Source organism: Polypterus senegalus, chromosome 7 (genome assembly GCF_016835505.1).
Source record: "Polypterus senegalus isolate Bchr_013 chromosome 7, ASM1683550v1, whole genome shotgun sequence".
Lineage (NCBI taxonomy): Eukaryota > Metazoa > Chordata > Cladistia > Polypteriformes > Polypteridae > Polypterus > Polypterus senegalus.
In genome coordinates, this window is record NC_053160.1 from 191737337 (window position 1) to 191761016 (window position 23680).

Here is a 23680-nt window from a genome sequence, read left to right on the forward strand (position 1 = left end):
TGGAGGGTCCTGATAAAAACCAAAGAGCCATCAGCAGTGTGTCTGTGTGCAGCGAGAGTGTCGACCTCGTTATCGAGAAGTTTACTGACCTCAGCAGTGACATTCAGGTCTTCCTATGATGTCAGTAGACCGATTGGGAGGGCATGGGGGGTTCCTGAGGTCACCGGAATCAGGGGTGTGGTGCAAAAGGACGAAGGCGCAAGTCTGTACAGTCCTGGCGCTCCCTGTTGGCGAGACGTGGACGCCATCCAGTGACCTTAGACGAAGACTCGACTCCTCCATGACAGTCCTTGGGTCCCCCTCTGGTCTGACTTCGTGTTGCTCACGGGGTCCCGAGTTACGGCCACGTGACGAGATTCCCCGAGGGTGACCCGGCTCACGAGATTGTCACTGTTGAGGACCTGAGTGGCCGGACCAGGCCAAGGGGACACTCATGGGACACCTGGCTGCCGCAGATAGAGGGTCATTCTGGGGGGTGGGACTGACCCACGTGTCTGCCAACTGGTATCCTGAGACGTTTGGTCGTGTGGTGGGTGTACCAGTGCAGGCTCCCCAATCTAAGGTACCTAACGTGACATTAATGTTGCACTGCGTTGCGTTTTTGTTAAATGTCCTGAGGTGACACGCAGGTTAGAATTTCTTTGCACTTGACAATTAAGCTCACTTGAGTCTCCAGGGCCATCGCTTACAACGGCCATCAGCCCGAGACCACGTGCTGCTCCAGTGGAAACACCAATTCTGCCATCGTCAGCTAGGGGCCCCCTTTCTGTGCAGGCACCCAGGCAGGTGGTGGCATGGCTCCTAACTAGAGACGTGAACAGCCCAACGGCGCCAATGCCTTTAGGTGTTTGGCAACGGTGGCCACAAGTGGATGGTGTTTTACATTTGAGGAGCAGCTTGGCACGCCGGCCATCAATGAATTTACGCAGAGCTGTGGTGCGTGTTGGACGCTGAAGGATCTCTCTTCGTCACATGTCCACGGGTGAAGCTGATCTTCCTCCGATGACACATTTTCCTGGTAGTTTTTTATTTTTAGCAGCATCATTGACACTGCAGCCATCAGAGCCCAGCTGCACATCTCCACACTGTCACCTAAAGTGTCACCTAAAGTGTCATAATCCTCAGACTTGTGTTCATGAAACTCGATGCTAATTGGCGCCATACCTTTACTGTTGAAGAATTCACCCGTCGGTGTGGCAGCTGTTGTCTCAATGGCGTCCTGACAGGACACAATCCCAGAGCCGCGTACTGCTTGGATTACTGAAACGTTTTGGGAAGAGCCGTTCAGAGCCCAAACTGTACTCGCCGTAATAAAAGGGGAAAAGAAACAAAAAAACATGCACAGTGGGCACAGAAAAGAATCCCCCCATCGAAATATTCCTTTTTTTTGCTTTACAGCCTTAAATGTAAACACACAATCCAATATTTTTTCCAGGTTTTCTTACTCAATGCCATCCAAAGACATCACAGCTTACAGTTCAGAAGAATTTTAATGAAATCCCGAGATGAATAAACTCACTCAGGTGTCAGTGCCCACCATTCCCCAGTGTGGTTACTGGTTTCCTCCCACCTGTGCTCAGCTGTAATGAGTGTGATTAGTGAAGCTGTTCCTGGTCCATTCATTCCCTTCCTTGGCAGTGCCACTGACAGCAAACACCTGACTACGGGTGGCAGGCCACTTTCAAAAGATCTCAGGGACAGAGCTGTGGATGGACAGAAATAGCATCAAATTCTGGAGGAAAACCTGCCACCCTCTGCCAAGTCGAAGATGGGCAGAATGTTAACCTTTCAACAGGCCAACGACCCAAAACACACAGCAAAACTGACCACACGGTGGCTGAAGGAGACAAAAGTGAATGTCCTGGTGTGGTCAGTCAGAGCCCACAGCTAAATCTGTGGAAAGATCTGAAGATAGCGGACCACCAACATCACCAGCCAATGTGACCGAACTTGAAGAGTCAAACTGTAAAGAAGAATGGGGGGCAAATATTGAGTGGGCGCTCAGTCCAGGTGTGCAGAGCTGATAGAGAAGAATCACCAGACTCAAGGCTGGCATTAAAGCAAAAGGGGGGTCAACAAAATGACATGGGGGATCCTTTATTCATCTCAGTGGGTCTTGGTTTCTGAACTGTAGCTGTGATGTCTTTCACTTTATGTTAGAGATGGCATTGAGTAAGTGAAGCTGGGATTGCTTGGGCTTCTTTTCTATGCCCACTGCACACGTGTATTGTTTGAGTGGCGAGAGAGCCTTGTGCAAGACTGGGCTCTTCATACATCGCCGATTCCTGCTTACCATGCAGTCCTGTCAGGAAAGGCTGTGGCCCCAAATTGAAATAAGAAGGTTCAGTGACGGACTTCTTAATGTTAGGAGCATCAGGATCAAATGGAGGGCCCACTGCACTGCACTGTAGCTCTGTGAACGGGCGACACGTCCTCATCGGCATGGGGGGTTTGCGACCCTGGTCGCTATGGGGACCACGGGTACACAGCTTTGAAGCTCAACCCTGTAGGTGCCCGTGGTCTCCGCCAGGGGGTGCCCCAATGCCTTGGGAGCCCTGGACCTCAGCACTTCTGCCACACCTGAAAGTGCTGGGGGAAAAGGATCGGGGACCACCCGGAGTGCTTCTGGGTGCGCAGTGTGGTGGGAGTGCTGGCGGAAGACTGTCAGGAGGCACCTGGAGTACATGAGGGTGACTGTAAAAAGGGGCCGCCTCCCTCCGTTCATTGGCTTGAGTTGGGAGTGGAGAAGGATGGCGCTCGGGAGGAGTGGGAAGGAGGCGGCCCGAAGAGAAAGAGGCATAAGAGTGAGGCCTGGACTTTTGGGGGGCTTTGGGGGTTTGTAAATATGGACGTGCATAATAAACGTGTTGTGGGTGACGTGAACTTGTCCGCCTGCCGGCTTCCTCAGTATGCCGCTATGACATGAGGACCCAAGTACTGAGATACGCTGCACGGCCAGTTAGAGGCCTCATCCATTTTGTGTAATCTGTGCTCGTGAGAAGCTAATTAGTAACAGCGTAATGAAAGGACAACTTCAAGTCAGCGTGGCAGCAGAGAGCCAACACTCGCACCGCTGCCCTTTTCTATGCCAGACACAACAGCCGTCACTTCTTCAAGAATCCAACTCGTCCGTCCACATCCCGGCCATCACAGGACACACACGGTGAGTCAGCCAGCTGACCCTCGTCCAGCATCACACCAAACAGCAGCACCTCACTTCCCTGAACACATCAAGTACCTTGTGATGGTTGTGATCGACCAAACCTCCAATCACGTACGCCTTTGTCTCATCCAACTCGCTCAGTGTGTTTGGAGAGTCGGACGTCAGGTACACCAGGTCTTCCTTCTTCAGAATTGTAATGTAATGCTCTGGAGACACATGGATGTCCTGCAGGATGTAAACAAAGGAAGTGAGAAGATGTGCCAAAAGCCAAAGCCCCTTTAAATACCAGGACCATATCTGGCATAGTGTGGCATGGCTCCTGACTAGGGAAGGGAACATATCTTAAAAAAGAAAAGAGAAATAATTAGAAGGTGACGACACACACGACTTACCACTAACTCGATCTTACCTTCCAGTTCACCCATCCTTTGTCATTTTCATCCATGATTTGCTTAAGTTGTCCACTATGACTCGTTAAATAAAACTGCAAAAGAAATAAATGGATCAGAGTTGATGAAGAAGATGAAGCTCTGGCAAGATGAGTCAGTCAGTCATTGTCCAACCCCCTATATCCTAACAGAGGGTCAATCCCAGCCAACACAGGGCACAAGGCAGGAACAAACCCCGGGCAGGGTGCCAGCCCACCGCAGTGCACACACACACACAGCACACACACTGGGGACAATTTAGGATCGCCAGTCCAGCTAACCTGCATGTCTTTGGACTGTGGGAGGAAACCCACGCAGACACGGGGAGAACATGCAAACTCCACACAGGGAGGAAGTGAACTCTGGTCTGCTTACTGTAAGGCAGCAGCGCTACCCACTGCGCCACCGTGCTGCCCACAAGATGAATCAGAAAGCTGCTGAGTCAATCTGAATTTCTTTAGTAGGACTTCATAACCCTAATGGCTAAAGAAATGGATTGTATAAAAAAACACATCTTGGACTGCCTCAGACTGGAGGAGCCTGCAGACAGAGAGACAAGCGGGCACAGTGGTAAGCGGGCAGACAGATGAGTGGGCAGAGTAGTGACCGGGCAGACAGACGAGCGGGCACAGTGGTAAGCACTGCTCCATCAGCGGTCCCACGGCCCAGCGTCACTGAACGTCCCAACTACAGCCTGGTAAGAGTTGACAGACTCCAGCAGCGTCGGTGCCCTCCGATTTCTCACACTTTCTAAAGACAGGGGTCTCCAGCTAATGCAGACGTCTTGGCAGTGTGGCAAAGAGCGGATTCCTGCCCTAAAATGTGCCCTGCACCGGGCCGAGATATCTGCAATTGTGTTGCAACTGTTAACTACCAACTCCATGGACTTTTATGAAGCAATCAATTGTGCAATGACTGGTCTAAAGTGAAGACTTGAATGAGTAACTGCTGTGAAAGGAATTGGGCGACTTGTCACATCTGAAAAACACAGAAGTCGACCTGAATGACAATTCTGATTCGTCCAAAGTACAAATGGCTTCACATCGCCTTGAGACGTGCTCCTGTTGTTGGGCTTACGCTGGTCGAGGAGAGACGAGAGTGACGTGCAGGCCTCAAAAACACTGCACATTACGCTGATGTTAATGACAGACTGGAGAATTATGGGATGTTCAATTGCTTAACACACTTAAATAATGCAAGATGTGACTGTATGTGTGTGAGTTTTACAGAGCCAGCTGGTGAATATCACACTTCTGCATTTATCGACACATCCCGTTATGTAAACGTCTTTTCAAAATAAGCAGCATGGCGCCTCTTCCTTTTATAAAGCTCCCTGCTGCAGGCGCACACACACACACACCGTGTGCAGGGGACTCCCTGACCCGGACCCACACTTGCCAGTGTGCCACCGTGTGAAATCCAAACTGTAACGACAAGAGTCCTGAGTTAAGGGATGGTGATGTGTTACGACGTGTGTGGAGCTCCCAGCCCACCGATGAGGGGGGTCCTTGTAAATCACAGCCCCTTCCAAAAGGGCTGCAATGAGACGGAATTGTTGTGAATTTAATTTTAATGTGGTGGTCCACACAGCACGCCATGAAGATCTCTACTAAGGGCTCACCTGAACAGGACGTACTGCCCGACGATTCTCAGCGTAACATCTCTGGATTTGTCTGTGGAGCTTTTTAACATCCTATAAGGAAAGAAAATTAGTTTGATGATTTAGTGGAGATCACTGAAGCCAAACATCCGGAAAATTCTGAATCACTGGAATACAAACCGTCACCTCAACTTTAAAAAATATACAATCAAATAAAATAACAAGCATTAAAAAATATGCCCTGTGCAGAGGACTGTTTACATTTTGATCAGTCTGTACATCGTCCTGTCCTTCAACGCTCCAGTAATACACCTGATGACCCGTCTGGTAGGCTTCATGGTTTCCATTTACAGCAGAATTTCTTTTTTCTGTTGCCCACTGATCCATTTAGGATTCTTTAATTATTAAATATTTATTACAACATTCAAGCACTCTGGACGAGCACAGGCCATTCAGCCCAACAAAGCTCGCCAGTCCTCTCCACTTATTAACATCAAGTCGAGTTCTGAAAGTCCCTCAACTCTTACTGTCCACCACACTAATTGCTCGCTTGTTCCAAGTGTCTGTCATTCGTTTGTGTAAAGAAAAATGTCCTCATGTTTCAATATGGAGCAGACTCCCTGAGGAAGGTTTCCAGCACCTTGGTGAATCGATGCCATGAAGAAATACAGCAGTTCTGAAGGTGTACCTAATAAAGTGGACGGTGAGTGGCATGCTGTGCCCTCCTTTTTTATGAGTTTGTGTCTTTTTGTGGTCGTGCCAGCTGTTCAGATGAGCCATGAAATTTAAACGTTTCACTGAATCTGACAACACGCGTGACTTGACGCTGTGAGGACACACAACACATTCAAACACTCTGGACGAGAGCAGGCCATTCAGCCCAATAAACCGCACCAGTCCTGTCCACTTATTAACATCAAGTAGAGTTCTGAAAGTCCTTAACGTCTTACTGTCCACCACACCACTTGGTCGCTTATTCCAAGTGTCTATGGCTCTTCATGTAAAGAAAAACTTCCTAATGTTTGTGTGACATTTTCCCCTTCACAAGTTCCCAGCTGTGTCCCCGTGTTCTTGATGAACTCATTTTAAAGTCACCGTCTCGATCTACTGGACTAATAACCTTCGTCATTTTAAACACTTCAGTCAGGTTTCCTCTTCCTCACTGTAAAGGCTCAGCTCTTTGAATCTTTCCTCATAACTCACCCCCTGTAGCCCCCCGTAATCAGCCTAGTCGCTCTTCTCTGGATCTTCTTTTGTGCTGTTGTGTCCTTTTTGTAGCCTGGAGACCCAAACTGCCCCCAGGACCCCAGATGAGGCCTCACCAGTGTGTTATGAAGATGAGCAGACCCTCCTGTGACTTGTACTCCACACATCAAGGCGCTATATAACCTGACAGTCTGTTAGCCATCTTAATGGCTTCTGAACACCGTCAGGAAGTCGATAGCTTAGAGTCCACTGAGACTCCTAAATCCTTCTCATAAGGTGGACTCTCGATTTTCTGACCGCCCATTGTGTATTCAAACCTAATATTTTTACTTCCTATGTGTAATTCTTTACATTTTCTGACATTACATTTCATCTGCCACCAATCTGCCCAAGCCTGTCTGCCGTCCACGTCCTTCTGAGATGATATAACGGATTCCAAATTATCTGCTGATCCACCTATCTTGGTATCATCTGCAGACTTCACCAGCTTGTTCCGTCTATTCCTATCTAAATCATTTATAAATATTAATAATAGCAGCGGCCCCTCACTGCCTAGTATTTATGCTGCTATCTGATTTATTAAAAACTACATTTATCTGGAAAGTGGCTTATACATTATATACATACGCCGCACACAGATTTGTGTGTTTTAATGTTGTCGTGTTGAGTGAAGTTTATTTGCACTTTTCGTCTTCTTATGCATTTTGCTTTGAACTATCAAGTATTTCTAAAGATGTAAACCAGATCTTCTGTTGGTAACAAATGTGCAGCACCCAAAGATGAGCTTAGCGGTCACGTCACACTCTTAACACAGAGCGAGGCTGGGAGTGTGCGCTGATCTCAGGGCGTTGCTGCACCCTCCACACGACAAACCAACCCAGACCGAGACCCGGAGCGCAGGCGTCCAACGGGCGACACCTCGGCACCACACTGCAGCAGTGGGAGGTTTGCTATGGTGGCTCGAGTGCCAGTCCTGTTGCCAACCCCCAGGTTTTCCCTGCAATTCGGAGGACCTGCTTGCGGATTAACGTCCCAACCTGGACGGAACGATTGCAGGTTAAGGGCCCTGCTCAGGGGCCCAATGGAGTGGAGTCACTTCTGGTGCTTCATGGGATTTGAACCATCAGCCTTCCGATTGCCAGTGCAGATCCCAGGCCTTAGAGCCACATACAGACAGAAAAAATAAAAATCGCTCCGACTCGTTCTCAAGTAGCAAGACGTTCCCCAAAAGCGAACTGGAGCTCTGTAGGCGTTAAAGGAAATGAATATCGGAGAAATCGGACCACCCAATGCAATTTAAAGGGCCAGTTTTCTTGACGTGTGACTTCAAGTAGCTCAAGGTACAGAAACGATAAGACTGAAATCTTTAAAATAAATATATATATATATCACAAAAGGAAAATGCGGTGAAAATCCTGGTTTATTCTGACAGCTACGCCGCCCAAAAACAATCACGTTTAGATGATCCTTACACGCCGATGTTTTGTGCGTCTTTAATATTTCTAACGTAAAGAGGCGAAGCGTATTCAATAAGCAGGCAGAAGACAGCGAGGACGAGGCCGAGAGCTGCCGTAAGCCTGCGTGTTTATTTATTTATAACCATAAAGAGCCGTTTTTGAGTTTCTGATCTGTTTGTGAAACGTCTTTATAGATAAAAAAAAAAGAAAAAAAAGTGGACTGCAGGGAACGACAAACACAAGAAACGACGGCATCAGCACCTCACTGCCCAGACGGAGCAGGCTGAAGACAAACAAAGTCCTAAACAAGTGCGGCTCAACCCTCAACGCCCGAGCCAAAGCGTCACCCAGAAACCACTGCCAGAATGACGTGTGCATGGAACCCTTACCAGAGAACAATCACTTGGTATTCTGGGTGACCACCAGTGGCGTCCCACCAGTACAAAGGAACACTCCACCCAAAACATGGCAGACTGTTTCTGAAAGGTGTCACTCACATCGTGTAGCTTGTAGTGGTGGCTGATCTCAGAACTTACACATTGAGGATTCAAACTCGACGGGCCCCCGAGGTGTCCAGTTCTGAATAACAAAATAAAATACGGAAGACCCATTTAAAGAAATGTCGTAATGAAGTGTGCCAACGTGCCACGATCATGACACCAACAGTTAGTTCAAGACTCGTCCTCTGCGTTTGGTCAAATCCAAGGAGGTCGACACCACCAGGATTGCACCCCACCATCACTAAGAGGACGTCCTCAGAGGGGTCACAATACGATGATACAGGACTAGGCCTCGCATCCTCACAAAGTACTTCACTTTACACATGAAGGAGACGAGGAGCTCCTGGATATCTTTGGTACGAGAAACAGGAATCACACAAACCATCATCATCATCAGGCTCTTGTTTCTGAGTTTTTATAAATTCTTCTTCATCTCAAAATGTATTCAGGCCTTGTTTTAAAAGACAAGGAATCTCAGGTCATATCCACGTTGGCGCTTCTTATCCAATCCTAGTAAGTTAAACTCTCGTAACTGTTAAGTGTTTGCTTAATTACAATGAGAAGCGACTTTTATAAAGCTGGGTGGACGTCAGAAGATGCGTTCGAATCCCGTATGTTAACACAACATTCTTAGTCCTCGGCTGCATTTCAGTGAAGGCAGCAGCAGGACGTCGGAGTGAACGCCTTTACAAAGAGAACTGCAGTACCTTAAACGCCATTAGGCTGTCGAAGCTGCAGTCAATCACAAGGCGGGTTTGGCTGGGCACCACTTCTCTCCGGATGTGCTTCTTAAAGGTGCCCTCTGTGCCAGTCTCCCCTTGACACTGTCGTTCTAACTTTCTCTTCTGTTTCTTCTCCTTTCGTTTTTGCCTTTTGATAAGAAGCAGGATGATAAAACAAATAAGGAAACAAAATAATATGGAGTAGTAATATCTAATAAAAAAAAAAGAAATCTTACTTTCAGAAGAAGAATAAAAGGTAAAGTAGCCCTTCTGGTCAGCGGAGAGGGCCCAAAAAGTGACAGAAATCTACATGTTGCACCAAAAAATTTGGTTGACCCGAGTGAAAGCGAACTCAAGTTATCGTGTTTACAGACACACACGAGGACACGGGCACACACAATTCCAATTCAGACACTAGGGTGGCTAACACATCGAGATTCATCAAAGTCTCGAGGTTGAATTTCTGGACGATTACAATACTTGCCTGTACTTCACATACGAGAAAGTAAAAAGGCGGTTAAGCTTTGAATGGATTTACAATAAAAGAACTTCCATCTGAGATACAACAAGGGCACAACCAGAGGGCCAGTGGGCGACTTCTGAGCTCGGCTGAGCTGCAATGCCCGGGTGTTCACCAAGAAGACTCCGAGGAGGTGGCTGGAGATGAGAGGGCTGACCAGTCGGGTGCAGCAGGACCCTCAGCGACGTGAGTTTGATGACGACTCGCTACTTGGCTCAATTTCAATTAATAGCAATAGACTGCAATACAAACCAAGCTATTTATCCTGCATATCCTGGATGAAGACTCCTCCATTTTGTCCAGAGGTTTGTTATTTCTGGAGTTTGCCTTTATGTTGCTATACAGAATACACCGTGACAGCCCAACAAGCCCACCAGTCCTATTCACCTCATTTCTCCAAAATAACATGGGGTCAATTTTCAAAGGATCTAAAGTCCAAGCTTCTATTTGTGCTCTACTGTTGTAGCAAGGGTGGCATGGTGGCGCAGTGGGTAGCGCTGCTGCCTTGCAGTTAGGAGACCCTTAAGGGTTCGCTTCCCGGGTCCTCCCTGTGTGGAGTTTGCTTGTTCTCCCCGTGTCTGCGTGGGTTTCCTCCCACAGTCCAAAGACATGCAGGTCAGGTGCATTGGTGGTCCTAAATTGTGCTTGGTGTGTGTGCCCTGCGGTAGGCTGGCACCCTGCCGAAGTTTGTTCCTGCCTTGCGCCCTGTGCTGGCTGGGATTGTCTCCAGCAGACCCCCTGGACCCTGTAGTGGGTTGGATAATGGATGGATGTTGTAGCATTAAAGAGATAATGGAAGGTCCTCCCTGACTCTATCAGTTACCACATCACTGAGCACAACGAGGACAGACTCGCACGTGTGAATGACAGGCCACTTACTTTCTCAGTTCTCGCTCTTCCTCCCACTGTTTGTTTCTCATTAACCTCTTCATCTGCTTCTTTGACATCGTCCCAGTTTGTCCCTCCAGGGTCCCATTATGGCCGCTTGTCTCCCGCACACCTGCCACACACAATTCCTTGCTGGCTCCATCATCGCCCGACTTAGGCGTGGTATTCCTGTTATCCTCTGCTTCGAATGACATGTTTTTGAAATTCCATGTGACACCTGGAAAGAAAGGCCAGTTTAAGAGAGTCAGATGAGGACTTGTGTTGTCACCTTGTCGTTTTAGCCAGTGACATTCATGTTATGTGACTAACATATTAGCACAAATTACATCCATTTTGACAGCAGAGGCTCACACCTCTTATTCAATTTGTGGATTTATTTTTAAGCGCTCTCTCTTAGACTCTTCTTTCTTGGGAGACCGCATCCTTTACTCCGTGATGGCCAGTAACGTCACCTCAAGAGAGGACCACCGAATCAACCAGATGACCACAAAGGTGGGCTCAGTCATGGAGGACAGACGAACGGAGCGCCACTATGAGCAACGCTGCACAGCCTCTCTCTCGGAGGACTTCCAGCCATCCAACCATTCAGGGGGAATCCTTACAGAGGTGGTACGGGGGTCCTTCATACCTGTACAGGCCTCAGTGGGGCCGCCCCCTTTACCTGTGGCTTAGTCAGAAGCAATTCTCAGGTTAGTGGAGTCGGCAGAAAAGCAGCAACTCCAACTAGATGTGACTGTAATATAATATGCAAAGATTTCCAGTTTCACAGTTAAATATTGTTTTCTTCCAGCAATTGATAGAAATGACCTATTTTTAAATTGTCTACACTTCATCTTATGTTTAATGCTGCTCGACGTTTAGAACTTCTTTAACAACTAATATAAAAAGCCACAATGGCAGCGAGTACCTTGCGTGCTTTCACTCCACACACTAAAGCCATCAGTCCAGTTACAAATTGACCAACTGCACGGCTCTGGTCAGACGTTTTCTGCTTTTTATTTCTTAAGTAATTTTTGTGTGTATTTCTTATTTATTGAGCTTCTGTGAAAAGCCAAATGTCCGTCTGTCTGTCTATCTATCAATAACGCCAACTTCCAATAAATATCTCGTGCTGGGGAAACGTGTTTCGTTAATTTTTAAAAACGCGACACTGAAATTCCCATTTGAATAAAGCGGTAACGCCAGCAAGGCTTTGGGGGCTTTGCACATTACAACTGCAGCCAGGCGACAACGACACAAGACATTCAATTAAACGACGCGTCTAAGTGATCTGGAATTTGATTCCGCCGTCCGTTTGTCAAGTCGTTCAAAGAAAAGAACGTGAAAGCCTCGCGGTGAATAGCAGCGAACGAACGAACCGCTCGATTCAGTTTAAGATCGCGCCTACCACCGCTGGCATCCCTTCTGCTCCAAATCCCGCAGGTCTTGCGTGACAGACGTGCCCTGGACGCCTCACTTCTTCACGGTTTTCGTTCCCTCTTTCTAGAAGCTTCTCTGGCGCTCCAGTCAAACTGCCCCCCGAGACCCGGCCTGGTCTGGCCATGCCCATCCTCCCTTGGCTAGCATGCCACACACTATGCCAACAAGTATAAATGTACAAATAACGACGCCAACAAAGTCAGACTGCGAACGACACTGTACGAAGGTGTAAGAGGCTCAAACGTGCAACCCGCAGGGGCACAGATGTGTTCTTCCCACGACCCACACGGACATGCAGGTGAGGTGAATTGTCTCTTAGTGAGTGCCAGGCGCTGCCCTTCATTCCATTTAATTGCCTACCCGCGACGCCGCCACAATGAACGTCTTCCACTAGAACCGTAAACTTGAATCGGACGCTAACTGGAAATTACATTAATTACATTCCAATACGTTTTTGTTATGCTATGTCAAAAATAAAAGATTTGTCCAAAATCTCCTTTTTAATGGCACTAAAAAAATGCATTCGATTTACAGTCGGACGCTCCTTAAAACTAAAACCGCTGCACACCAACCGTAAACCGAGTCTTACCTGGAACTTCAGAATAACAACACTGGCGTAGCAGCGGCTACAACACACGTGGAACACGCCAATGACATCATCAACACGCGCCACAACCGGTCCATCCGCGAGGGCTGATGGGACTGCGCGCGCTCATTGTGCCCGCCCGTCCGCCCTGCTAGAGTGCGAGTGCGTGTGCGTGTGCGTGCGAAAGGTGCGCGCTGCGTCTTTATTCTTTATGGTCCTTAATGGTTTTTAATGGTTTTTGTTTGTATGTTTTCCAGCGCTTATGAGTTACAATTCTACAGGATGTTGTTTACGAGTAGAGTAGAAAGAACCAACTTTACAAACAGCAGAGGGAAGTCTGATAGCGAGAGTGGCGCTTAAAGTAGTTCGTGTCATTTTCGGGCTACTTTATCGATGTGTTGTTTGTTGTTGCCTTTTGTGAATGATGAGCCTTAAGTGCTTTGTTTAAGCTGTTTCGGTAGATCTAAATTAGGGCGCTAACTTACCTTTTTTAGAATAGATTTACAAAGCTCCTGTTTATTGATCCTGTATCATCATGATCTGTAACGTTGAATATCAATGTATGTGAGATTGCAATTGTAACATTCGCAGACCCCCTAAATCCACTTTTATTTTTCCAGGAGGCTGGAGCCCATCCTGGCAGCATTGAGCACAAGGCTGAAGCAGGTCATGGGCAGGGTGCCAGTCCTTAGCTGGGCACACTGCCATTCACCCGGCACCATTTAATCTAACTTTCACCCCTTTGGGAATGGAGCTCCGATTGCCCAGAATTCTGCAGCTTCGGTTTACTTCACAGAACGATTTGGTGTGACGCCTAATGCAGCAATTCCACAGTTCAGGTATCTTTGTTTGAAAAGGTTTAGCAGACCTCAAAGCAGAAAGAGAACTAAAGAGAACGTTCTTGTATTGGGTGTGTAAGGTTTAGGGATGAGTTTAAGCTCCTGTCCTACACTCGGGGGCCATGCGGTCAGAAAATGGAAAGCCATCGTTGTGTCGGTGAGCCGCTCCGAGTGTCCGTGTTTCACGTTCGGTTATCACAGAAAAAGCTGAGGAGGTTCAAGTACTAAAAGAGTACCTCGTACCTCAGTCACGGTGTGAGGCTGCTATAGAGGACACTTGGGAGAGTCTGAACATCACGGCTAACGTTCTTAGATTGGCTCTTACAGGTAATGTGGGAGGAAGGCTGCAGAGCCGCAACGAGAATCCACGCAGACGTGAATATACAGTACAATATATATATATATATATATATATATATATATACTGGGGAAAATAAGTGAGCAACTGTATTCACATGAAATGTACACCAGACGTCAGTAACCACCCAAGTAATCCACACGGACAAAGACAGCAAAGCAAAGACGTCTGTTAGTGAAGTTGTGTGACGTGTTCAGTGGTTATGAGCCCCGCTGTATTTACAGTATAGACGTAGAAATTCTTCAGGAGAGAAGTTTGTGTCCGTCTCTGTTTATTAAATCCACTCCCTGACAGTTCAGTTTATATCATTTAATATAACAATAAAGGAATCGTCTGTGCTGTCATGTTTGTACCTGTTGGACTGTTTGTGAGGCGCTATAAAAATAAAATACAGCATCATTATAGCATTGGGACGCTGCCACCTGAATTTACACTCAAGGACACTGTGGGTTGTGGTGACTCAGTGGTGGCGGCCGCCGGACATTTAAGCAAAGGGGACGTTTTAAAAATAACGTGATAGTGTCGTCGTCACTCATTCATGGAGAATAATAGGAAGGTTTAGCTTTGACCAAAGTGACAGTTTCACGTGACTCAACAGTGGGCTGTAAGAGGGTCCTAAACAAGAGCGCTTGCTGGAGTCCAGCCGGACTGATCAGACTGACACTTCTTGGACTCCATAAGGCCCGCGGCCATCCTGTCCGAACTACGAGCTTCTTGTCACACGTCGGCTGCTGCTTTTACCCAAAGTGACGTGTAAGACTGGCACCGGCCTTTCTTTCATTCACTTTTTGTTTTTTTTTTTTCTGTATTTTTGTCTGTTGTCAGGCAAGCACGACTTTCATCGTACTAATTACACCTCATTACATGTTGGCACACGCGTGTGCATGGGGGTCACTTCACAGGCTCACATTGTGTCATTCGTCAGACAGACTGCAGCTTGGCACTCACCTGATCTTCTCTCCTCTTGTTCCTCTGCAGTTTAGCCGAAGGCCCTGCCTCTCAATGACATCACCATCGGTCCACCCACTGATGACATCATTTCTGGTACCCAGAATCCCCCTTCCTGCCACATCAGTTCCTGTTCCGGCTGCCCTGACTCCACCTCTTCCTCCTCACCGCCATATTTATAGAGCAGACTCGACTTGGTAGTCAGTTTGGCTGTGAACTCCACTTCTCTAAAGACGTCTTTTCTTTTCTTTTCTGTTTTTCAGTATACAGGCTGGCCATCCCCAAACCTTTTCATTTTGTTCTCGTGACTGTTTCATAAAAGGTCAAATCCTCTTCTCACCACAAACAATCAGAATGTTTTCATAACCCTGGTATTGTTCTGCGCGTTTCTACAAAGACGTGTGTCTAACAACAGAGACTTTAAAACCAACCTGAAGAGCCACACGGGTGCCACCCCAAAGCTCGGGTTTTCAGACGTGGCACTCGTAGCCCTCATCACAAAGAGCGCGGGTGCCATTTGATGTCTCTACTAAATTATAAGGATGGCCGTTTGTTTCTGGCTCTTCTTTACTGTGTTGTACTTTTAGGTTTTCCTTCTCCTAGCTGAGGACTTGGCTCCTTCACTTTATGAGTTGGGCTGCTCGCCCCAAGACCACCCAGCCTCGTGATGGACGGCGTGGGCTTCTCCCGCTCTAATGTTTAACTTCATAAATGAGACAAACCGTGTGTCGACGATTTAAGACGTTGAGGCGATTTGATTTCTTCATGAAACGTTTCCCACTGAGATACATTTAAGTAAAGTCATCTGCTGGCCCCCTCACACCGGCAGGTCCTCCTCTGGTCAGATGCTGAACCCCCGCTAACGGTCACTGCCAGCCCCCTGCTATGGGCCTGCCCGAGTCTCGTCGTTTCCTTGCTTGATGGCCGTCGGACTCCATCTTGCTTGTTCTCAGCTACTTAGGAGGCCTTTCACCCCCTGGGGCTCACATGCACTGTGAACTTCTTCAGAGCTCTTCTCACTTCTCACTCTGCGCAGTTTATTGAGTTTTATGTCTCATTTTAAGTGGAGATTACGACTGACTGACTGACTGACTGACTAAACTGGCTGTTTCTGCCCACCTGTCTACACTCAATAATCCAAGATGACAAAGTGAAGACGTCCTGCCCTGCCAAGAGTAGCGGGACGCCTGCCTTTACACCCACATGAACTTTAATGCCATCCCCTTCTTCATGTGGTGTCGGCCCACCCTTTGCAGCTCTTCTGTTGTGCAGGACTGTGTTTAGGGGGATTTGTGACCAGGAGAGCATCTGTGAGGTCAGGCGTGATGTTGGACGTGAAGGCCTGGCTCACTCGCTCACTCGCAGTCTCCGCTCGAATTCATCCCAAAGGTGGTCTGTCAGGCTCTGTGCAGGCCAGTCCAGGTCCTCGCTCCTCCATTTCTTTATACACCTTGTGCTCTGTGCCCTGATGTGTGCCCAGTCCTGTTATCATCCACAAACTGTTCCCTCAAAATGGCTTTGTATGCTGAAGCATTAAGAGTTCCTGTCACTGGACCTAAGGGGCCGAGGCCAACCCCACCCCATAATCGGCCCTCCACTAAACTTTACACTTGGCACATTGCAGTCAGGCGAGTCCCGCCAACCCCAGACCCGTCCATCGGATTGCGTGATTTGTCAGTCCAGAGGACGCGTCTCCATTGCTCTCGAGTCCAGTGGCGTTATGGTGGGCTTCACACCACTGCATCTGACGCTTTGCATGGCACTTGGTGACGTCAGGCTTGGCTGCAGCTGCTCGGCTGTGGAGACCCCATTCGCTCCATGAAGCTCCCCCCTCTCTACGCCGCACTGTTCTTGAGCTTTTGGGGGTCTGTAGCTATGGACTCTGCAGAGAGATGGCGACTTGTGCCCACCTCAGCATGCGCTGTCCCTGCTTTGTGATTTCATGTGGCCCACCACTTTGTGTCTGAGTTGCTGTTGTTCCCAGTTGCTCCTACTTTGTTAGAAGACCACTGACAGCTGACCGTGGAGTATTTAGTAGCCAGGAGATGTCACGAATGGCACAGGTGGCATCCTATGACGGTACCAGGCTGGAATTGCAGCCAAATACAGAGTGGTCCCTGAAGAGAATCTGCTGCAGAGTTCATGCCACCTAAGACTGGCCAGGTGGCTTAGTGACCTGGATGTCATGAATGGCACAGGTGGTATCCTATGATTATACCAGGCCTGAATTCACTGAGCTCCTGAGAGCAACCCACTGCAGTCTGTATGCCAAGGTGCTTGATGTTATACACCTGTGGCCATGGAAGGGACTGGAACACCGAAATTCAGCGATTTGGGGGTGGGGGGGTCCCGATACGTTTAGGAATAGAAGGTATTTTCAGACAGATCTGCAGATTTACTACAAATCAAACACTGAAATCTCTCATTGGTGGGCCCTTCACTGCGGACCTCCATGTTGTGCTCAGGTGCCTCCTGCTTGAGGTGCGTTGAGAGCTCTGATTGGAGTCCACCTGCGTGTGACAAACCCAAGTGACTGGACGTCCCCTAGTAAGGCACACCTGTACCTGTGAGCACCCGCACTTCACACTACACGCCAGGACAAAACCACAAAGCCGTGAAGTCCAAGGAACCGTCTGGAGACCCCCATGGGGAGGCGGAGCTCTGACCACCACTAAAGCTCCCATTTGGAACCATCAGGACTCTTACTGGAGTTGACCATCGGGCCAAACTGAGAAATTAGGCAAGAAGGTCCTTCATGAGGGAGGTGACCAAGAATCCAATGGTCACTCAAACACAGGGGTGTCCAACGCCGGTCCTGGTGGGCCGCAGTGGCTGCAGCTTTTCATTCAGACTCTTCTCCTAATCAGTTCTCACTGCTAATGAACTCCTTTACCCTTCATTTTCATAGCCCCCTGTTTTTAAGGATTTGGTCCTCTGAGTTGAGACGTGAGACGAGCCGACAGACGACCACCAGTTTCTTAATGAGAAGCTGATTCATCCTGTTAATGAAAGGCGTTATTGAATACTAGACATTAAGCTCGTTACAATAGCGGGCGCGAGAACAGCAGTGCATAGACAGTAGTAGGAACAGTCGATACTAAATGGCAAGGGACCTGGTATGTGGCTGTATGTGCGTCACTGGATTGTGTGCCTTTCATTTTCTCTCTCAGTAATACAGTGGAACCTCGGGTCACGACCATAATGCATTGCAAAACTCCGGTTGTAACCCAAAGTAATTTCCCCCATAGGATTGTATCTACACTTATAAAAGGCAAAGCCCTCACTGACTCACTCACTCATCACTGACTCATCACTAATTCTCCAACTTCCCATGTAGGTAGAAGGCTGACATTTGGCAGCTCATTCCTTACAGCTTACCTACAAAAGTTAAGCAGGTTTCATTTCGAAATTCTATGCGGAACGGTCATAATGGTCGACAACATCCGCCATGTTGAACTTTCTTATTTATGGCCCCACCTTCACGAAATTTGGTAGGCGGCTTCCCTGCGCTAACCGAAACCAATGTACATACTTATTTCGGTGGTATGATGCCACTGTTGGCCGCCATATTGAACTTTTCAATGGTCTTTGTTACTTATGGGCCCATCTTCAAGAAATTTGGTACGCGGGTTCCCAACGCTAACTGAATCCTACTTACGTACATATATACGTCCATAGCCTGCAGCTCGGTCACCGTGTGAGGTGGCGTTGGGTCCCCATCTTAACACCTCCCACATTATTGGCCGTCCGTCACTCCGGTCTCTTCATTCCCTTCCTTGCTTCGCCATGGGATTCACGTCTCCCTGCTGATAACTGCAGCCTTTTTATTTAATCCACGGCTTCTCCGCTGTTTTATTGTTCGTTTATTACGATTATAGTTATTGTGTAGGTATTTTAGACTTACTTTACATTGTTCAGGTACCCATTTCCTTTATCATTCCAACCGTACCCCATTAACATGTCTATCGAGGTGATCACCATCGATCAAAGAACTGTCACTTACCGAGTGGTTTCCATGCCCAGAGATGGCGCCTGCCTTTTCCATTCTCTGTGTTACATATTGCACGGCCATATCAGGCTCACTCTTGATATCCATTGTGTCTTATGTATTGAATGACTGGACAGGTTCAAGGTGTGGACTGATGACGTACAGGAGATAATTAGACTACACAGGAGCACTAGAAGAGTGAAATGCTTAAGCCCTTCACCTATGGATCTGCATGTGAGTTGATGGCTGCCGCTGAATTGTTCGGTTGTCGCTTTCAAGTGTACCGAAATGGCCAAATATTTTACACCTTTGGACAACCGCCAATGCCTCTTAAACATCTTAGATTGACAGGTGACGATTTCAGTAGTGGACACTTTGATGTTTAAACTCTCAAAAGCTGGATGTGATTTTATCGATGAAACCGGTTGTGTGCTTACAACGCTTGACAGATGCCGAATGTCACTTCAACACAGCAAGTCCTACAAATACTGTCGTCATTGAAACAAACCATGAAACTCAAACCGATTATGACAGCAGCAATCCAAGCTGTGAGATTTGAGACAAGATTACTGTTCACATGGCCGACTGTATGTTACATGCTCAAGAGTAAGCTCAGCGCACAGCTTGGTCAGATTACAACCGGAGGGCGAACTCACAATGTGGTATACAAAGAGATCCTAACAAATAATTATTGGGAGATTTACACTCAGTTTAAAAAGGTTTAATTTTCTTCTTAATAAAACTTTTAAGGCAGTACTTCGCCGCTGCGCAGTGCGGGTACTTTGCTAGTGTAAATACAATTAATCCGTCCTAGACCGTGTGAACTCTATTTAAATATATTTTTTAAGTTTGTAAGCACAAATATAGTTAATTATACCATTGAATGCACAGAGTGATAGTAAAGTAAATGTAAAAACATTGAACAACAGAGAAAACTAACACTGCAGTAGTGTGCGCTATACCGCTGCCAGCCGCTCGCTAAACACTCTTTTTTTAACAAGTTTTAAGCACAGGGGAAAAAATGAACATTTGAAAAATCTGTAATTTAATAAACCACCAAGAAAAGTGACATTACAACAATACACGCGCGCGCCTGTGTGTGTCTCGTGTGTGTCTGTCTGTCTGTCTGTCTGTCTGTCTGTCTGTCTGTCTGTCTCTCTGCACACACAGCTAGAGACTGAACACGTGCCGTGTGGCCCCGCGCCTACGCACTTCACCAGAAGACACACACGGACACCTGGACACCTGGACACCTGGACACACACAGGGGTTTATTAAAGCGGTTTATTAAAGAGGACTTGTCGCTGCTCTCGTTCTGCCACAGTTTTTTTTCTCTAAGACCACCGTCGAGATGTTTCAGTGACCTGAGCAGACCCACCTGACCGAGACCCTCAGCTTTCTTTTTTTTTTTCAGGTTGGCAGCTCGTTTTGTGTCTCCTTATTGTTTGGAAGAAGAAACAACAAAGGGGTCCGAGTTACGTTACTGAAAACGAAGGCAAAACGAGTGAATGAGCAGCAAAGGCAACTCGCTAAGTAAGAAGAGGGTTAGAATGAAAACCTGCAGCCACTGCGGCCCACCAGGACCGGAGCTGGACATCCCTGTTCTGATATTTCATATTTGACTTATTTTGACTGATGTCTTAATTCAAGGGGGCTTACAACATTTATGACACAACTGGAGCAACCAGGCAGGTGAAGTGACTTGCTCAGTGGTGTCAGCGGTGGGATTTGAACCCACAACCTCAGGGTTTGAAGTCCAAAGCCTTCACCACTGCACCACACTGCCCGCCTAACTGAGCTCCAGAAGCTCTGGAAATGCGGAAACAGGAAAAGCTTTCAGAAAGACCGCCATCTCAGCAGCACTCCATCAACCAGACGTTTGTGGTGGTCTGGTCAGGCAGATGTCGCTCTTTAGTGAAATAAAGATGACTCTGAGGGCACGAGGACAGAGACTCATGGAGACGTGGCGGGACCAGCATCACATACACCACTGCATCCGACAGTCTGCATGGCACTTGGTGACGTCAGGCTTGGCTGCAGCTGCTCGGCCGTGGAGACCCCATTCGCTCCATGAAGCTCCCCCTCTCTCTACACCGCACTGTTCTTGAGCTTTTGGGGGTCTGTAGCTATGGACTCTGCAGAGAGGTGGTGACTTGTGCCCACCTCAGCATGCGCTGTCCCTGCTCTGTGATTTCATGTGGTCCACCACTTTGTGGCTGAGTTGCTGTTGTTCCCAGTTGTGCCCACTTTGTTAGAAGACCACTGACAGCTGACCATGGAGTATTTAGTAGCCAGGAGATGTCACGAATGGCACAGGTGGCATCCTATGACGGTACCAGGCTGGAATTGCAGCCAAATACAGAGAGGTCCCTGAAGAGAATCTGCTGCAGAGTTCATGCCACCTAAGACTGGCCAGGTGGCTTAGTGACCTGAAGCATAGAGCCAGGGCACTGCTGGGGTGGCTTCAGGACAAGTCCCCGAGTGTCCCACCCAAAGCCCCGACTTGTGTGGAGAGACCTGAAGATGGCAACACTTCTCATCCAGTCGAACGCAGCGTGAGAGGACCTGCCAGGAGGAAATGGCATCAGCTGTGCAGTCCAGGTGTGCAAAGCTTGGAGAGACTCGGCCAAGAAGACCCCAAGCTGGCATTGCTGCCAACGGGGTTGAAGTTAAGGGTCTGAATACGTCCACGAATGAGAGCTCTGAGTTTGTGACTCTTAATAAATTGGTACATTTGTCTGCAAACACCTTTTCACTTTGTTATTATGGGATACTGACTGAGGTCACTGATGTCAGGTAGAATGCCTAGAGGGGGCTGGGCCGGTGGTCTCGTGGCCCCCTACAGATTTTCTTTTTTTTCTCCAGCCATCTGGAGTTTTGTTTTTTTGTTTTTTCTGTCCTCCTTACTTTTATTCTATGTTAATTAGTGTTCCCTAATTTGAATAAAGCACTTTGAGCTCCATTGTTTGTATGAAAATGTGCGGCAGAAATAAATGTCTGTGGTGGGCTGGCGCCCTGCCCGGGGTTTGTTTCCTGCCTTGTGCCCTGTGCTGGCTGGGATTGGCTCCAGCGGACCCCCGTGACCCTGTGGTTAGGATATGGCGGGTTGGATAAGGGATGGATAAAATAAATGTTGGCGTTGTTGTTGTGGACTGACTGGCAAAAAACCTGCAACACAATAAAGTGAGCAGAAAGTGAAGGGGGTCTCAGGGCTTTCTGTGCCCGCTGCAGAATCAACTTCCACCACGACAGGCAGACCCGGCCTGTGCTCGACTTTCTCTTTTATTGTCAGTTGATTAGGAGGGTCCCTCCTTTTGTCTTTTTGGGTGGGCGCTGAGTGCCAAGTTCTTGCCTTTGGATTCATTCTGAAGCCTCCTGTGGTATTTGCCATCCTGAATTGTATTCTGTCAAATTAAGGGAAACCAAAAAGTCCGAGACAAACATGGAAGCAGTTTTGGGGGCTGAGTCCTTGTTCACGGCCCTACTGCAGTACAGTCACACAGTAGCACATGCTTGGTGGTCTCCAGATGTCTGGGCATTGGCACTGCCTTTCTTAAGTGCCAGTCAAGCACAAAGATGCGGGGTCTCTAAGAAGAGCCGAGCCCCGGCGGCCCACTTACAGGCCAGCCAGCCAGCCAGCCATCCGGCCTTTGGCCCCCCCACCCGGCGTGGCTCGGCTCAGCCGTTTAATGATTTACCTGAGGGAGGGCAGCGTGAACTTAGTCCTGGAGCGTGGAGTTTGGAGTCTGGCCCTCTGCTCCACAGATAAACTCTGCTTCTGTTGTCCCGAGGCTTCTCTGCTGTCAGCCCTTCATTCTGAAAACTCCACGTAGTCCTTCATCAGCTCCAGAGAAGAAGAAGACAAAGAAGGAGCCCGCCACCGCCACCGCCACTGCCACCGCCACTGCCACCGCCACCATGATCCTCGGAGGTCTGCTCTGCCTGTTTGTGCTGCCGTTGCTGGACGCTTCCTCCATCGAAGGTCAGTCCTCACATTTCATTCATTCGTTCATCCTCAGCATCCCACCGCTTTCTGTAACGGGCAACAAGCTGAGGTGCGGAGCCTCACGTATCCCCCCGGGCCCCCCAGTCAGTCCATCAGTGTTCTCTATCTGCCTAACTGGCTCAGGGCTGTGTGACAAGCGGGGTCCAGGCTGGTGACGTGAGTCTGTGACCTTCATCTCATGTGTGGGCCGCAGAACTCCAATCTGAGGGGGGCACAAAGCTGGAGTCGAGCCTGGGTGGGCTGCCAGTCCATCACAGGCCTCACTTCCAGAGGGCCAGTTTCGAGCTGGTGGGCACAGTCCTGCTGATGTTTTATGTAATATAATATAGAGGGGTGAAGTGGCACAGAGACTGCATTAGTGCCAGGCCTGTTCATTATATGGCTTTCCCATCTTGGTGGTCCGTCCTCACCCTCTATTAAACACTTTGCGCTCATTAAGACAGAATGTGCCATAAATGATGTTCGGTGTTTTACGCGGCTGGAGTGCGGTGGTCTGAGCTGCTCGGCCCGAGTGCCCGGTGCCACTGTGGCTTTTTCTCCGTCTGTGGTATCAAAGCCTCGTGGCTCATCTGCTTTCATTTTTAACGCGACTTATCTGGAGTTGGCGTGCGTTCCTGTAGAAGGGCTGCCAGCCTCTTTCCATCTTTGTGTTATATAGCGCCTTTCACAGCACAACATTTCTCGGATTCTCCCTGAAGGCAGGATATCTGCAGGTGGACTCGGGCTGAGCGAGTGCCGCCGGTGATTTTTAATGTTTTACTTTGAGTCAAAGGACAACAGAATCCTAAACAATCACAAAAGTCCTCTACAAATACGCACACAAGTCAGCTGGGGGGTCTCTCTGGGGGACTGCAGGCTTTGGTGAATGATTAAGAGAAATGACGTCAGACAGGCCAGACATCAGTGCAGTGGAGAAAACCGCTGAGGGTGACGTTCATAGCAAAAGTCACATAAGACCCCCACCCATGTCACTAGACCCCATATTTCAACATTAATGCCAGTTTATGAGCGCCCTCTGAATCAGCTGGCTTTATTAAGGTCTGTAAGACTCC

The 23680-nt window shown here is 48.2% G+C and overlaps 2 protein-coding genes across 5 annotated transcripts in view; one reads left to right on the top strand and one right to left on the bottom strand.

Annotated features, from left to right (window-relative positions):
• trmt10a (tRNA methyltransferase 10A) overlaps positions 1-23680 on the bottom strand; it is a 36229-nt gene that overhangs the window by 1775 nt on the left and 10774 nt on the right. The window contains exons 1-6 of one of the 4 annotated variants that reach the window (XM_039759805.1): positions 12493-12592; positions 10476-10701; positions 9062-9224; positions 5213-5284; positions 3573-3647; positions 3239-3388 (exon numbers count right to left, since the gene is read on the bottom strand). In XM_039759805.1, the coding sequence (XP_039615739.1) occupies positions 3239-3388; positions 3573-3647; positions 5213-5284; positions 9062-9224; positions 10476-10678 (663 nt within the window). In that variant the 5' untranslated portion in view covers positions 10679-10701; positions 12493-12592. Of the gene's footprint in view, positions 1-3238; positions 3389-3572; positions 3648-5212; positions 5285-9061; positions 9225-10475; positions 10702-10837; positions 10863-11871; positions 12122-12492; positions 12593-23680 lie in introns of those variants that run through there. The other 3 variants (XM_039759806.1, XM_039759807.1, XM_039759808.1) reach the window with 3 other exon arrangements.
• LOC120533105 (microsomal triglyceride transfer protein) overlaps positions 22345-23680 on the top strand; it is a 34902-nt gene continuing 33566 nt past the window's right edge. The window contains exon 1 of the mRNA XM_039759804.1: positions 22345-22604. Coding sequence (XP_039615738.1) covers positions 22541-22604 — 64 coding nt within the window. The 5' untranslated portion in view covers positions 22345-22540. The remainder of the gene's footprint in view (positions 22605-23680) is intronic.